Genomic DNA, 17,500 nt, shown 5'->3' on the forward strand with positions numbered 1-17,500 from the left:
TTGAAGGAGCGCTATTTCTGACGTTTGATAACGTCCATTACATCTCTAAACCTGAGTCAGACACTTGTCCACTAGACTACATCTCTAACCCTGAGTCAGACACTTGTCCAACAGACTACATCTCTAAACCTGAGTCAGACACTTGTCCAACAGACTACATCTCTAAACCTAAGTCAGACACTTGTCCACTAGACTACATCTCTAAACCTGAGTCAGACACTTGTCCAACAGACTACATCTCTAAACCTAAGTCAGACACTTGTCCACTAGACTACATCTCTAAACCTGAGTCAGACACTTGTCCACTAGACTACATCTCTAAACCTGAGTCAGACACTTGTCCACTAGACTACATCTCTAAACCTGAGTCAGACACTTGTCCACTAGACTACATCTCTAAACCTGAGTCAGACACTTGTCCAACAGACTACATCTCTAAACCTGAGTCAGACACTTGTCCACTAGACTACATCTCTAACCCTGAGTCAGACACTTGTCCACTAGACTACATCTCTAACCCTGAGTCAGACACTTGTCCAACAGACTACATCTCTAAACCTGAGTCAGACACTTGTCCACTACACTACATCTCTAACCCTGAGTCAGACACTTGTCCACTAGACTACATCTCTAAACCTGAGTCAGACACTTGTCCACTAGACTACATATCTAAACCTGAGTCAGACACTTGTCCACTAGACTACATCGCTAACCCTGAGTCAGACACTTGTCCACTAGACTACATCTCTAAACCTGAGTCAGACACTTGTCCACTAGACTACATCTCTAAACCTGAGTCAGACACTTGTCCACTAGACTACATCTCTAAACCTGAGTCAGACACTTGTCCAACAGACTACATCTCTAACCCTGAGTCAGACACTTGTCCACTAGACTACATCTCTAAACCTGAGTCAGACACTTGTCCAACAGACTACATCTCTAACCCTGAGTCAGACACTTGTCCACTAGACTACATCTCTAAACCTGAGTCAGACACTTGTCCACTAGACTACATCTCTAAACCTGAGTCAGACACTTGTCCAACAGACTACATCTCTAACCCTGAGTCAGACACTTGTCCACTAGACTACATCTCTAAACCTGAGTCAGACACTTGTCCAACAGACTACATCTCTAAACCTGAGCCAGACACTTGTCCAACAGACTACATCTCTAAACCTGAGTCAGACACTTGTCCAACAGACTACATCTCTAACCCTGAGTCAGACACTTGTCCAACAGACTACATCTCTAAACCTGAGTCAGACACTTGTCCAACAGACTACATCTCTAAACCTGAGTCAGACACTTGTCCACTAGACTACATCTCTAACCCTGAGTCAGACACTTGTCCAACAGACTACATCTCTAAACCTGAGTCAGACACTTGTCCACTAGACTACATCTCTAACCCTGAGTCAGACACTTGTCCAACAGACTACATCTCTAACCCTGAGTCATACAACTGGCTGTTCTGTCACCAGTCAGTCAGTATGGAGGCTTCTGTCAATATGGAGGCTTCTGTCACCAGTCAGTCAGTATGGAGGCTTCTGTCACCAGTCAGTCAGTATGGAGGCTTCTGTCACCAGTCAGTCAGTATGGAGGCTTCTGTCACCAGTCAGTCAGTATGGAGGCTTCTGTCACCAGTCAGTCAGTATGGAGGCTTCTGTCACCAGTCAGTCAGTATGGAGGCAGAACAGCTGCTGCTGGTGAACGTAGAGGTGCCCTATAGACACATGGATGAGATGATTGGTTGGTAGACACATGGAGGAGATGATTGGTTGGTAGACACATGGAGGAGATGATTGGTTGGTAGACACATGGAGGTGTTGGGGAGATGATTGGTTGGTAGACACATGGAGGAGATGATTGGTTGGTAGACACATGGAGGTGTTGGGGAGATGATTGGTTGGTAGACACATGGAGGAGATGATTGGTTGGTAGACACATGGGGGTGTTGGGGAGATGATTGGTTGGTAGACACATGGAGGAGATGATTGGTTGGTAGACACATGGGGGTGTTGGGGGAGATGATTGGTTGGTAGACATGGAGGAGATGATTGTTGGACACATGGAGGTGGGGGAGATGATTGGTTGGTAGACACATGGAGGTGTTGGGGAGATGATTGGTTGGTAGACACATGGGGAGATGATTGGTTGGTAGACACATGGAGGTGTTGGGAGATGATTGGTTGGTAGACACATGGGGAGATGTTGGGGTAGATGATTGGTTGGTAGACACATGGGGGATGATTGGTTGGTAGGGAGAGATGATTGGTTGGTAGACACATGGAGGTGTTGGGGAGATGATTGGTTGGTAGACACATGGAGAAGATGATTGGTTGGTAGACACATGGAGATGATTGGTTGGTAGACACATGGAGGAGATGATTGGTTGGTAGACACATGGAGGTTGGTAGACACATGATTGGTTGGTAGACACATGGAGGAGATGATTGGAGATGATTGGTTGGTAGACACATGGAGGTGTTGGGGAGATGATTGGTTGGTAGACACATGGAGAGATGATTGGTTGGTAGACACATGGAGATGTTGGACACATGGAGATGATTGGTTGGTAGACACATGGAGGATTGGTTGGTAGGGAGATGATTGGTTGGTAGACACATGTTGGAGGTGTTGACACATGGAGATGATTGGTTGGTAGACACATGGAGGAGATGATTGGTTGGTAGACACATGGAGATGATTGGTTGGTAGACACATGGAGGATTGGTTGGTAGATGATTGGTTGGTAGACACATGGAGGTGTTGGGGAGATGATTGGTTGGTAGACACATGGAGGTGTTGGGGAGATGATTGGTTGGTAGATGATTTGGTTGGTAGACACATGGAGGAGATGATTGGTTGGTAGACACATGGAGGTGATTGGTTGGTAGAGATGATTGGTTGGTAGACACATGGAGGTGTTGGGGAGATGATTGGTTGGTAGACACATGGAGGAGATGATTGGTTGGGAGGTGTTGGGAGATGATTGGTTGGTAGACACATGGAGGAGATGATTGGTTGGTAGACACATGGAGGAGATGATTGGTTGGTAGACACATGGAGGAGATGATTGGTTGGTAGACACATGGAGGTGTTGGGGAGATGATTGGTTGGTAGACACATGGAGGAGATGATTGGTTGGTAGACACATGGAGGAGATGATTGGTTGGTAGACACATGGAGGTGATGATTGGTTGGTAGACACATGGAGGAGATGATTGGTTGGTAGACACATGGAGGAGATGATTGGTTGGTAGACACATGGAGGAGATGATTGGTTGGTAGACACATGGAGATGATTGGTTGGTAGATGATTGGTTGGTAGACACATGGAGGAGATGATTGGTTGGTAGACACATGGAGGTGTTGGGGAGATGATTGGTTGGTAGACACATGGAGGTGTTGGAGGAGATGATTGGTTGGTAGACATATGGAGGAGATGATTGGTTGGTAGACACATGGAGGAGATGATTGGTTGGTAGACACATGGAGGAGATGATTGGTTGGTAGACACATGGAGGAGATGATTGGTTGGTAGACACATGGAGGTGTTGGGGAGATGATTGGTTGGTAGACACATGGAGGTGATGATTGGTTGGTAGACACATGGAGGAGATGATTGGTTGGTAGACACATGGAGGAGATGATTGGTTGGTAGAGACATGGAGGAGATGATTGGTTGGTAGACACATGGAGGAGATGATTGGTTGGTAGACACATGGGGGTGTTGGGGAGATGATTGGTTGGTAGACACATGGAGGAGATGATTGGTTGGTAGACACATGGAGGTGTTGTAGGAGATGATTGGTTGGTAGACACATGGAGGAGATGATTGGTTGGTAGACACATGGAGGAGATGATTGGTTGGTAGACACATGTCGGAGATGATTGGTTGGTAGACACATGGAAGAGATGATTGGTTGGTAGACACATGGAGGTGTTGTAGGAGATGATTGGTTGGTAGACACGTGGAGGAGATGATTGGTTGGTAGACGCATGGAGGAGATGATTGGTTGGTAGACACATGGAGGTGTTGGGGGAGATGATTGGTTGGTAAACACATGGAGGTGTTGGGGAGATGATTGGTTGGTAGACACATGGAGGAGATGATTGGTTGGTAGACACATGGGGGTGTTGGGGGAGATGATTGGTTGGTAGACACATGGAGGTGTTGGGGGAGATGATTGGTTGGTAGACATATGGAGGAGATGATTGGTTGGTAGACACATGGGGGTGTTGGGGGAGATGATTGGTTGGTAGACACATGGAGGACATGATTGGTTGGTAGACACATGTAGGAGATGATTGGTTGGTAGACACATGGGGGGAGATGATTGGTTGGTAGACACATGTAGGAGATGATTGGTTGGTAGACACATGGGGGTGTTGTGGAAGATGATTGGTTGGTAGACACATGGAGGAGATGATTGGTTGGTAGACACATGGAGATGATTGGTTGGTAGACACATGGAGGAGATGATTGGTTGGTAGACACATGGAGGAGATGATTGGTTGGTAGACACATGGAGGACATGATTGGTTGGTAGACATATGGAGGTGATGATTGGTTGGTAGACACATGGAGGAGATGATTGGTTGGTAGACACATGGAGATGATTGGTTGGTAGACACATGGGGGTGTTGGGGAGATGATTGGTTGGTAGACACATGGGGGTGTTGGGGAGATGATTGGTTGGTAGACACATGGAGGTGTTGGGGAGATGATTGGTTGGTAGACACATGGAGGAGATGATTGGTTGGTAGACACATGGAGGTGTTGTAGGAGATGATTGGTTGGTAGACACATGTCGGAGATGATTGGTTGGTAGACACATGTCGGAGATGATTGGTTGGTAGACACATGGAGGAGATGATTGGTTGGTAGACACATGGAGGTGTTGTAGGAGATGATTGGTTGGTAGACACATGGAGGAGATGATTGGTTGGTAGACACATGGAGGTGTTGGGGAGATGATTGTAGTCTGGGTGACTGTGGTCCAGTAGTCTGGGTGACTGTGGTCCAGTAGTCTGGGTGACTGTGGTCCAGCAGTCTGGGTGACTGTGGTCCAGTAGTCTGGGTGACTGTGGTCCAGCAGTCTGGGTGACTGTGGTCCAGTAGTCTGGGTGACTGTGGTCCAGTAGTCTGGGTGACTGTGGTCCCGTAGTCTGGGTGACTGTGGTCCAGTAGTCTGGGTGACTGTGGTCCAGTAGTCTGGGTGACTGTGGTCCAGTAGTGTGGGTGACTGTGGTCCAGTAGTCTGGGTGACTGTGGTCCAGTAGTCTGGGTGACTGTGGTCCAGTAGTCTGGGTGACTGTGGTCCAGTAGTCTGGGTGACTGTGGTCCAGTAGTCTGGGTGACTGTGGTCCAGTAGTCTGGGTGACTGTGGTCCAGTAGTCTGGGTGACTGTGGTCCAGTAGTCTGGGTGACTGTGGTCCAGCAGTCTGGGTGACTGTGGTCCAGCAGTCTGGGTGACTGTGGTCCAGTAGTCTGGGTGACTGTGGTCCAGTAGTCTGGGTGACTGTGGTCCAGTAGTCTGGGTGACTGTGGTCCAGTAGTCTGGGTGACTGTGGTCCAGTAGTCTGGGTGACTGTGGTCCAGTAGTCTGGGTGACTGTGGTCCAGCAGTCTGGGTGACTGTGGTCCAGCAGTCTGGGTGACTGTGGTCCAGTAGTCTGGGTGACTGTGGTCCAGTAGTCTCTTCAGTTGTTACATTGTCTGTAACACCTACAGTACTTCTCTCCTCTCATACAAAACCTTTTGGTGACCGTGGTGGTTTGATATGGACACAAGGACACGTTGTGTTTGTGTTGCTAAGGACTGTTGTGTTGCTAAGGACTGTTGTGTTGCTAAGGACTGTTGTGTTGACATGTATCTATTTCTGGCAGTATTTTCCTTTGGCTGAGGATGTCTAACCTTCACCAGTTACCAAACAACACATCTCACATCAATGAATAGACTGCTTTTTTTAATGACTTTTTGCCCGTTAGATTAATTTAAACTGGACGACAGTCATACATTATCAGACTAGTCTCTTTCTGGTCCCCTCTCTCTCTCTCTCTCTGTCTCTCTCTCTCTCTCTTTCTGCCCCCCCCCCACTTTCTCTCTTTCTGGTCCCCTCTCTCTCTCTCTCTTTCTGGTCCCCTCTCTCTCTCTCTCTCTCTCTCTCTGTGCCTCTCTCTCTTTCTGGTCCCCCCCACTTTCTCTCTTTCTGGTCCCCTCTCTCTCTCTTTCTGGTCCCCTCTCTCTCTCTCTCTCTCTCTCTCTCTCTCTGTGCCTCTCTCTCTTTCTGCCCCCCCCACTTTCTCTCTTTCTGGTCCCCTCTCTCTCTCTCTCTCTCTCTCTCTGTGCCTCTCTCTCTTTCTGGCCCCCCACTTTCTCTCTCTCTCTCTCTCTGTGTCTCTCTCTCTTTCTGGTCCCCCACTTTCTCTCTCTCTCTGTCTCTCTCTCTTTCTGGTCCCCCCACTTTCTCTCTCTCTCTCTCTCTCTCTCTCTCTGTGTCTCTCTCTCTTTCTGGTCCCCCCCCTTTCTCTCTCTCTCTCTCTCTTTTCTGGTCCCCCCACTTTCTCTCTCTCTCTCTCTCTCTGTCTCTCTCTCTCTCTGTGACACATACAGTGCGGCCAGGTGGGAGGAGATGCACTGGGAAACAGCACCTAGGGGCCACAAAGAAAAGAGAGGAAAGCGAGAGAGAGACAGAGAGGGAGAGAGACCGAAAGAGAGAGAGAGAGAGAGAGAAAGAGAGAGGAGAGAGAAAGAGACAGGAGAGAGAAAGAGAGAGGGAGAGAAAAAGAGCGAGAGAGAGAAAGAGCGAGAGAGAGAAAGAGAGAGGAGAGAGAAAGAGACAGGAGAGAGAGAGACAGGAGAGAGAGTGAGAGAGAGACAGGAGAGAGAAAGCGAGAGAGAGAGAGACAGGAGAGAGGAGAGAGAGAGAGACAGGAGAGAGAGTGAGAGTGTGTTCTCTGTCAGCAGGGTCAGTTATTCAGAGGGAAGCGAGGAATTTCTAGAGGGCTGTTGGAATGTCCAGGGGCCCGGGTGGCCCCTCTCGGCATCAGGTCTCCTAAACGATTATCTCTCTCTTTCTCTCTCTCCCTCTGGGGTCACAGCAGTGAGTGTTTGATCTTGCCTTAACCTCCTGTCAGACCCTAGCCAGCGTCTATACACTGAGACCAGTAACCAGCAGAGCTCAGACACCCCAAGATGGTCTGCGTTCCAAATGGTCTCGTTCCCTACATAGTGCACTACTTTTAACCAGATGCCTATGCGGGCTCCCTGTCCACCCTATTGGACCTGGTTAAAAAGTAGTGCACTATTTAAGGAATAGGGTGCCATTCGAGTCTAGGTGTTTTGCTTTAGAGAGTGTTGAATAGAGTGATTCAACAGAGACTTGATTTTACAATTGAAAGACCCCCAATATGTCTGGTTCAGAGGAACCTCTTCTGAAAGAGACTGTTCTCCCAGTCAGATATTCAGCTGAAAGACCCCCCAATATGTCTGGTTCAGAGGAACCTCTTCTGAAAGAGACTGTTCTCCCCCCAGTCAGATATTCAGCTGAAAGACCCCCCAATATGTCTGGTTCAGAGGAACCTCTTCTGAAAGAGACTGTTCTCCCAGTCAGATATTCAGCTGTAGTTGGTCCTGTATCAATGTCCTGGTCTGGTCATTCAGACAGTCTATAGACAGTCTTCTGTTGGTCGTCATGAACCCTCAACATGTTGTTGATGGTACTGAGAGATGGATTCTGGGTAGTTAAATGGGATGGATTCTGGGTAGTTAAATGAGATGGATTCTGGGTAGTTAAATTAGATGGATTCTGGGTAGTTAAATGGGATGGATTCTGGGTAGTTAAATGGGATGGATTCTGGGTAGTTAAATGAGATGGATTCTGGGTAGTTAAATTGGATGGATTCTGGGTAGTTAAATGAGATGGATTCTGGGTAGTTAAATTGGATGGATTCTGGGTAGTTAAATGGGATGGATTCTGGGTAGTTAAATGAGATGGATTCTGGGTAGTTAAATGGGATGGATTCTGGGTAGTTAAATGAGATGGATTCTGGGTAGTTAAATGAGATGGATTCTGGGTAGTTAAATGAGATGGATTCTGGGTAGTTAAATTGGATGGATTCTGGTTAGTTAAATGAGATGGATTCTGGGTAGTTAAATGAGATGGATTCTGGGTAGTTAAATGAGATGGATTATGGGTAGTTTAATGAGATGCATTTATTAGAGGTGTTAACTTGTCCAGACTAAGCATGTCTTTCTCATCAGCGTGACAGAGATTAGACAGCTTGTTAGAGCTCATTAAGGAGGTGTGTGTGTGTGTGCGTGTGTGTGTGTGTGTGTGTGTGAGTGTGTGTGTGTGTGTGTGTGTGTTCTGCTGCTATAGTATAGACAGGGGTCTTGACTGGTCAGACCTCCCAGCTTCTCCACACATCTCTCTGTTTTTTACAGAGAGCTTCTCTCCTGACCCCTCACCTCTTCATTACCTCTCTCTCTGTCCACCATCCTCACCCTGAGAGGAGAGGAGTCTGTCCACCATCCTCACCCTGAGAGGAGAGGAGTCTGTCTCTGTCCACCATCCTCACCCTGAGAGGAGAGGAGTCTGTCTCTGTCCACCATCCTCACCCTGAGAGGAGAGGAGTCTGTCTCTGTCCACCATCCTCACCCTGAGAGGAGAGGAGTCTGTCTCTGTCCACCATCCTCACCCTGAGAGGAGAGGAGTCCCTCTCTCTGTCCACCATCCTCACCCTGAGAGGAGAGGAGTCTGTCTCTGTCCACCATCCTCACCCTGAGAGGAGAGGAGTCCCTCTCTGTCCACCATCCTCACCCTGAGAGGAGAGGAGTCCGTCTCTGTCCACCATCCTCACCCTGAGAGGAGAGGAGTCCGTCTCTGTCCACCATCCTCACCCTGAGAGGAGAGGAGTCTGTCTCTGTCCACCATCCTCACCCTGAGAGGAGAGGAGTCTGTCTCTGTCCACCATCCTCACCCTGAGAGGAGAGGAGTCTGTCTCTGTCCACCATCCTCACCCTGAGACGAGAGGAGTCTGTCTCTGTCCACCATCCTCACCCTGAGAGGAGAGGAGTCTGTCTCTGTCCACCATCCTCACCCTGAGAGGAGAGGAGTCTGTCTCTGTCCACCATCCTCACCCTGAGAGGAGAGGAGTCTGTCTCTGTCCACCATCCTCACCCTGAGAGGAGAGGAGTCTGTCTCTGTCCACCATCCTCACCCTGAGAGGAGAGGAGTCTGTCTCTGTCCACCATCCTCACCCTGAGAGGAGAGGAGTCTGTCTCTGTCCACCATCCTCACCCTGAGAGGAGAGGAGTCTGTCTCTGTCCACCATCCTCACCCTGAGAGGAGAGGAGTCTTTCAGTCTGTGTGTCAGTTCAGTCTCTTTAAAGAGTTCCTCGTCTCCTCTCTTCGTCTCCTCTCCTCGTCTCCTGTCTAACACGTGTGAAGACCAGGCCCATTGTGGACTAGAGCCACTGAGTTGTGTTGAGGTGACTAGTACGGGCCTGAGGCCTGTTGAGGTGACTAGCACGGGCCTGAGGCCTGTTGAGGTGACTAGCACGGGCCTGAGGCCTGTTGAGGTGACTAGTACAGGCCTGAGGCCTGTTGAGGTGACTAGCACTGGCCTGAGGCCTGTTGAGGTGACTAGCACTGGCCTGAGGCCTGTTGAGGTGACTAGTACAGGCCTGAGGCCTGTTGAGGTGACTAGTATGGGCCTGAGGCCTGTTGAGGTGACTAGTACTGTCCTGAGGCCTGTTGAGGTGACTAGTACTGGCCTGAGGCCTGTTGAGGTGACTAGTACTGGCCTGAGGCCTGTTGAGGTGACTAGTATGGGCCTGAGGCCTGTTGAGGTGTCTAGTACAGGCCTGAGGCCTGTTGAGGTGACTAGTACAGGCCTGAGGCCTGTTGAGGTGACTAGTACAGGCCTGAGGCCTGTTGAGGTGACTAGTACAGGCCTGAGGCCTGTTGAGGTGACTAGTACAAGCCTGAGGCCTGTTGAGGTGACTAGTACAGGCCTGAGGCCTGTTGAGGTGACTAGTACAGGCCTGAGGCCTGTTGAGGTGACTAGTACAAGCCTGAGGCCTGTTGAGGTAACTAGTGTGGGCCTGAGCTGTGTTGATGTGACTAGTGTCTCTCTCCCTCTCCCTCTTTCTCTCTCTCTCTCTCTCTCTCTCTCCCCCTTAGTTTAACACACTGACTGTAATTATCTAGATATGAGTGTCTGCTAAATGACCAACATGTGAAATGTATCAGAAGACTGGCTTGTTGTTCCTTCTCTCTCCAGGCGTATCAGTTTGGAACATTCAAGACAACTACTGATTATCTCTTTCCTCTCTCTCTCCTCTTTCCTTCTCTCTCTCCTCTTTCCTCCTCTCTCCTTCTCTCTCCTCTCTCCTTCTCTCTCTCCTCTTTCCTCCTCTCTCCTTATATCTCCTCTCTTCTTCTCTCTCTCCTCTTTCCTCCTCTCTCCTTCTCTCTCCTCTCTCTCCTTCTCTCTCCTCTCTCCTTCTCTCCTTCTCTCTCCTCTCTCCTCCTCTCTCCTCTCTTCTCTCTCTCCAGGCGTATGAGTGGGCGTTAGAGGGGATGCGTCACCTGGCCAGCATCAGCATGGAGGACTGCACGGTGCCCGACAAGAGCCAGGGGGTGATCAGCTGTCTGGAGGGGTACCGCCAGCAGCACCCCCCGATCCCCGACCCCCGCTTCCAGGAGATGAAGGAGCTGGCTGGGGAGATGAAGAGCGAGCAGGGCCTCAAACAGTGGAAGTTCGCCTGGTCCAAGTGCCAGGAGACCAAGCAGATGTTTGAGAAGAAGCTGGAGGCCGCTCTGAGGACGAGGCGAGCCCTGCCCACGGGAGAGTCACCCGGGTCGGGTACAGCGGGTGCAGGGAAGGACGGCGGGGTAGGGGACGCCACCCCCAGACGTTACTCAGACGTTAACAACGACGGCGTGGGACAGGAGAGGAGCCGCAGCGTGTCACACGCCTGTAGAAAGGCCTTTAGTGGGGTGTGGGGGGTCAGAGAGAGGCTGTCCTCCACCTCCAGCTCTGCCTCAGCTCAGTCGGCCTGCAGCCTCAGACAGGAGACACCCCTAACCTCCTCTCCCTACGGTCTGGTGCACAGGCTCCCCCTCACCCCCCTCTCCACCCAGCTCCTCACCCGTAGCACCTCCTCCGAGGAGTCGTCCCACGGGGTTCGTATTGAAGCGCAGGGCCGTAGCTCCTCCTGCTCCTTCTCCCCCTCCCTGACCCCCCTGGAGCCGAGCTCCGCCCCTAACCCTGCTCGCCGACCCCCGCTCCGCAAGACCCAGAGCTTCGACTGCCAGAGCCCCGCCCCCGCCTCCCCTGACTCCTCCCGCTATGGGACCTGTCAGCGTACGCTGAGCGAGCCGGCGAGGCGCGGCAACACTGGGGTGTTTATTAAAGGCCTGGAGGTCAGTAGTAGGGAGGTGGCTGAGCGACCCTACTCCCCCAGAATGACGCCTCCTGGCTGGGCAGCGGGAGAGGCACTGAGGACCCCCTCCATCAGCACTACCAGTAGTCCTCTACCAGAGACCCGCGTCAAGGGCAGGTGGGTACCTGGCTAGTCAGGCTACCACACACACACACACACACACACACACACACACACACACACACAGCGAGCTGTCTTTCTGTCTGTCTGTCTGTCTGTCTGTCTGTCTGTCTGTCTGTCTGTCTGTCTGTCTGTCTGTCTGTCTGTCTGTCTGTCATGTTTCCCAGTGTAGTGTTACAGGGACAGATGGGTTTTAGTCTAGCTACCACTACTCTACTGTGTGCGTGTGTGTGTGTGTGTGTGTTTAAAGGCTCTGTGTGTGGCTGTCACCAGAGAACCTATCACACTGTTCACAGACCCCAACCCCACACTGAGTGGTACAGAACCCCCTGAACTGACACACTGGAGGGAGGGAGGGAGGGAGGGAGGGAGGGAGGGAGAGAGAGAGGAGGGAGGGAGGGAGAGAGGGAAGGAGGGAGGGAGAGAGGGAAGGAGGGAGGGAGGGAGGGAGGGAGGGAGGTGAACTGAGGGAGAGAAGGAGGGAGGTGAACTGAGGGAGGGAGGGAGGGAGGTGAACTGAGGGAGAGAAGGAGGGAGAGAGGGACTGAGGACCACTAGGACATGTTGAGACAGGTAGCTGGGGACTGAGGACCACTAGGACATGTTGAGACAGGTAGCTGGGGACTGAGGACCACTGGGACATGTTGAGACAGGTAGCTGGGGACTGAGGACCACTAGGACATGTTGAGACAGGTAGCTGGGGACTGAGGACCACTAGGACATGTTGAGACAGGTAGCTGGGGACTGAGGACCACTGGGACATGTTGAGACAGGTAGCTGGGGGCTGAGGACCACTAGGACATGTTGAGACAGGTATCTGGGGACTGAGGACCACTAGGACATGTTGAGACAGGTAGCTGGGGACTGAGGACCACACTGACATGTTGAGACAGGTAGCTGGGGACTGAGGACCACTGGGACATGTTGAGACAGGTAGCTGGGGACTGAGGACCACTGGGACATGTTGAGACAGGTAGCTGGGGACTGAGGACCACTAGGACATGTTGAGACAGGTAGCTGGGGACTGAGGACCACTGGGACATGTTGAGACAGGTAGCTGGGGACTGAGGACCACTAGGACATGTTGAGACAGGTAGCTGGGGGCTGAGGACCACTAGGACATGTTGAGACAGCTAGCTGGGGACTGAGGACCACTAGGACATGTTGAGACAGGTAGATGGGGACTGAGGACCACACTGACATGTTGAGACAGGTAGCTGGGGACTGAGGACCACTGGGACATGTTGAGACAGGTAGCTGGGGACTGAGGACCACTGGGACATGTTGAGACAGGTAGCTGGGGACTGAGGACCACTAGGACATGTTGAGACAGGTAGCTGGGGGCTGAGGACCACTAGGACATGTTGAGACAGCTAGCTGGGGACTGAGGACCACTAGGACATGTTGAGACAGGTAGCTGGGGACTGAGGACCACTAGGACATGTTGAGATAGGTAGCTGGGGACTGAGGACCACTAGGACATGTTGAGACAGGTAGCTGTGGACTGAGGACCACACTGACATGTTGAGACAGGTAGCTGGGGACTGAGGACCACACTGACTCTCCCTCCACAGTAAACTGACCAGTCTTAACAGTCCTCTCTCTCCCTCCACAGTAAACTGACCAGTCTTAACAGTCCTCTCTCTCCCTCCACAGTAAACTGACCAGTCTAACAGTCCTCTCTCTCCCTCCACAGTAAATCGACCAGTCTAACAGTCCTCTCCTCCCTCCACAGGAAACTGACCAGTCTTAACAGTCCTCTCTCTCCCTCCACAGTAAATCGACCAGTCTAACAGTCCTCTCCTCCCTCCACAGTAAACTGACCAGGCTTAACAGTCCTCTCTCTCCCTCCACAGTAAACTGACCAGTCTTAACAGTCCTCTCCTCCCTCCACAGTAAACTGACCAGTCTTAACAGTCCTCTCTCTCCCTCCACAGTAAACTGACCAGTCTTAACAGTCCTCTCTCTCCCTCCACAGTAAACTGACCAGTCTAACAGTCCTCTCTCTCCCTCCACAGTAAACTGACCAGTCTAACAGTCCTCTCTCTCCCTCCACAGTAAACTGACCAGTCTTAACAGTCCTCTCTCTCCCTCCACAGTAAACTGACCAGTCTTAACAGTCCTCTCTCTCCCTCCACAGTAAACTGACCAGTCTTAACAGTCCTCTCTCTCCCTCCACAGTAAACTGACCAGTCTTAACAGTCCTCTCTCTCCCTCCACAGTAAACTGACCAGTCTTAACAGTCCTCTAACATTACTGAGGTAACTCTCCCTCCACAGTAAACTGACCAGTCTTAACAGTCCTCTCCTCCCTCCACAGTAAACTGACCAGTCTTAACAGTCCTCTCTCTCCCTCCACAGTAAACTGACCAGTCTAACAGTCCTCTCTCTCCCTCCACAGTAAACTGACCAGTCTTAACAGTCCTCTCTCTCCCTCCACAGTAAACTGACCAGTCTTAACAGTCCTCTCTCTCCCTCCACAGTAAACTAACCAGTCTAAACAGTCCTCTCTCTCCCTCCACAGTAAACTGACCAGTCTTAACAGTCCTCTCTCTCCCTCCACAGTAAACTGACCAGTCTTAACAGTCCTCTCTCTCCCTCCACAGTAAACTGACCAGTCTTAACAGTCCTCTCTCTCCCTCCACAGTAAACTGACCAGTCTTAACAGTCCTCTCCTCTCGCCACAGTAAGCTGCGTCACATCGTGGATGAGATGGTGACCACGGAGAGGGAGTACGTGCGTTCCCTCCGTTACATCATCGAGCACTACTTCCCCGAGATGGAGAGAGGAGACCTCCCGCAGGACCTCAGGGGAAAACGGAGCGTCATCTTTGGGAACCTGGAGAAGCTTATGGACTTCCACAGCCAGTACTTCCTCAAGGAGTTGGAGAGCTGCTGCAACCACCCTCTGAGGGTGTCACACTGCTTCCTGCGACACGTAAGAGACCTCATTCCTCTAACGACTTGTTTCAATATACCCAGCGGTAACGTTACTACCGAAAATCACCTATTACGAGTCTCACGCTGCTTCCCACGACACGTAAGAGACCTACTTCTGTTACAGCCGAATGACAGAGTTACTGAGGTAACATTACTGAGGTAACATTACTGATGATTACATTACTGAGGTAACATTACTGAGGTAACATTACTGAGGTAACATGACTGAGGTAACATTACTGAGGTAACATTACTGAGGTAACATTACTGAGGTAACATTACTGAGGTACATTACTGAGGTAACATTACTGAGGTAACATGACTGAGGTAACATTACTGAGGTAACATTACTGATGATTACATTACTGAGGTAACATTACTGAGGTAGCATTACTGAGGTAACATTACTGAGGTAACATTACTGAGGTAACATTACTGAGGTAACATTACTGAGGTAACATTACTGATGATTACATTACTGAGGTAACATTACTGATGATTACATTACTGAGGTAACATTACTGAGGTAACATTACTGAGGTAACATGACTGAGGTAACATGACTGAGGTAACATTACTGAGGTAACATTACTGAGGTAACATTACTGATGATTACATTACTGAGGGAACATGACTGAGGTAACATGACTGAGGTAACATGACTGAGGTAACATTACTGAGGTAACATTACTGAGGGTAACATTACTGAGGTAACATTACTGAGGTAACATTACTGAGGTAACATGACTGAGGTAACATGACTGAGGTAACATTACTGAGGTAACATTACTGGGGTAACATTACTGAGGTAACATTACTGAGGTAACATTACTGAGGTAACATTACTGAGGTAACATGACTGAGGTAACATTACTGAGGTAACATTACTGAGGTAACATTACTGATGATTACATGACTGAGGTAACATTACTGAGGTAACATTACTGAGGTAACATTACTGAGGTAACATTACTGATGATTACATGACTGAGGTAACATGACTGAGGTAACATTACTGAGGTAACATGACTGAGGTAACATGACTGAGGTAACATGACTGAGGTAACATGACTGAGGTAACATGACTGAGGTAACATTACACATTACTGAGGTAACATGACTGAGGTAACATGACTGAGGTAACATGACTGAGGTAACATGACTGAGGTAACATGACTGAGGTAACATGACTGATGATTACATTACTGAGGTAACATTACTGAGGTAACATGACTGATGATTACATGACTGAGGTAACATGACTGAGGTAACATTACTGAGGTAACATTACTGAGGTAACATTACTGAGGTAACATTACTAAGGTAACATTACTGAGGTAACATTACTGATGATTACATGACTGAGGTAACATGACTGAGGTAACATGACTGAGGTAACATTACTGAGGTAACATTACTGAGGTAACATTACTGAGGTACATTACTGCTGATTACATTACTGAGGTAACATTACTGAGGTAGCATTACTGAGGTAACATTACTGAGGTAACATTACTGATGATTACATGACTGAGGTAACATTACTGAGGTAACATTACTGAGGTAACATTACTGATGATTACATGACTGAGGTAACATGACTGAGGTAACATTACTGAGGTAACATTACTGAGGTAACATTACTGAGGTAACATTACTGAGGTAACATTACTGATGATTACATGACTGAGGTAACATGACTGAGGTAACATGACTGAGGTAACATTACTGAGGTAACATTACTGAGGTAACATTACTGAGGTACATTACTGCTGATTACATTACTGAGGTAACATTACTGAGGTAGCATTACTGGGGTAACATTACTGAGGTAACATTACTGATGTAACATTACTGAGGTAACATGACTGAGGTAACATTACTGAGGTAACATTACTGAGGTACATTACTGAGGTAACATTACTGAGGTAACATTACTGAGGTAACATGACTGATGATTACATTACTGAGGTAACATTACTGAGGTAACATTACTGAGGTAACATTACTGATGATTACATTACTGAGGGAACATTACTGAGGTAACATTACTGAGGTAACCACCCCCTTTAGTCTCACTGTTTCCTGTTTCCTGCGCCTCTAGACATCTACAGTATACTATATCCTAACGATGACGATGTGTTACTGAGGTTCCTTGGTCCAGTCCGTTTAACTGGCCGGCCCTGGTATCTAGCTGCTCGTTAACCTCAAGGCAGGATTTTGGCTTTAGGGAGGAGCTTTTACCTTCAAATACCAACCCAGCTGTGAAAATACTGAACTCTACAAATCTCTCTAGCAGGTTCCATGTTGTCACAACCCTGTTTCCCTCACACACACACACACATACACACACGCGCACACGCACACTCACACTGTTCTCTCTCTACCTTCATACCTGTGGTCGTTCTCAGACCCCTGGGTTTGATTTAAACATCCTGATTTCCACCCTTCAAACAGCAGCTGGAGACATAGTCCTCTCTCTCAGGCTTAAAACAGGGAGATGTAGTCCTCTACCAGGCTTATAACAGGGAGATGTAGTCCTCTCTACCAGGCTTATAACAAGGAGATGTAGTCCTCTCTCCCAGGCTTATAACAGGGAGATGTAGTCCTCTCTCCCAGGCTTATAACAGGGAGACATAGTCCTCTCTACCAGGCTTATAACAGGGAGACATAGTCCTCTCTCCCAGGCTTATAACAGGGAGATGTAGTCCTCTCTACCAGGCTTATAGCAGGGAGATGTAGTCCTCTCTCCCAGGCTTATAACAGGGAGATGTAGTCCTCTACCAGGCTCATAACAGGGAGATGTAGTCCTCTCTCCCAGGCTTATAACAGGGAGATGTAGTCCTCTCTCCCAGGCTTATAACAGGGAGATGTAGTCCTCTCTACCAGGCTTATAGCAGGGAGAGGTAGTCCTCTACCAGGCTTATAGCAGGGAGATGTAGTCCTCTACCAGGCTTATAGCAGGGAGACATAGTCCTC

The 17,500-nt window shown here is 49.3% G+C and overlaps 1 protein-coding gene across 1 annotated transcript in view; it reads left to right on the plus strand.

Annotated features, from left to right (window-relative positions):
* The window catches only part of LOC135565158 (puratrophin-1-like), a 111,742-nt gene that overhangs the window by 64,151 nt on the left and 30,091 nt on the right, over positions 1 to 17,500 (plus strand). The window contains exons 3-4 of the mRNA XM_065011217.1: positions 10,574 to 11,580; positions 14,270 to 14,519. Of these exons, the coding sequence (XP_064867289.1) occupies positions 10,574 to 11,580; positions 14,270 to 14,519 (1,257 nt within the window). The remainder of the gene's footprint in view (positions 1 to 10,573; positions 11,581 to 14,269; positions 14,520 to 17,500) is intronic.

This window comes from Oncorhynchus nerka, linkage group LG27 (assembly GCF_034236695.1).
Source record: "Oncorhynchus nerka isolate Pitt River linkage group LG27, Oner_Uvic_2.0, whole genome shotgun sequence".
Lineage (NCBI taxonomy): Eukaryota > Metazoa > Chordata > Actinopteri > Salmoniformes > Salmonidae > Oncorhynchus > Oncorhynchus nerka.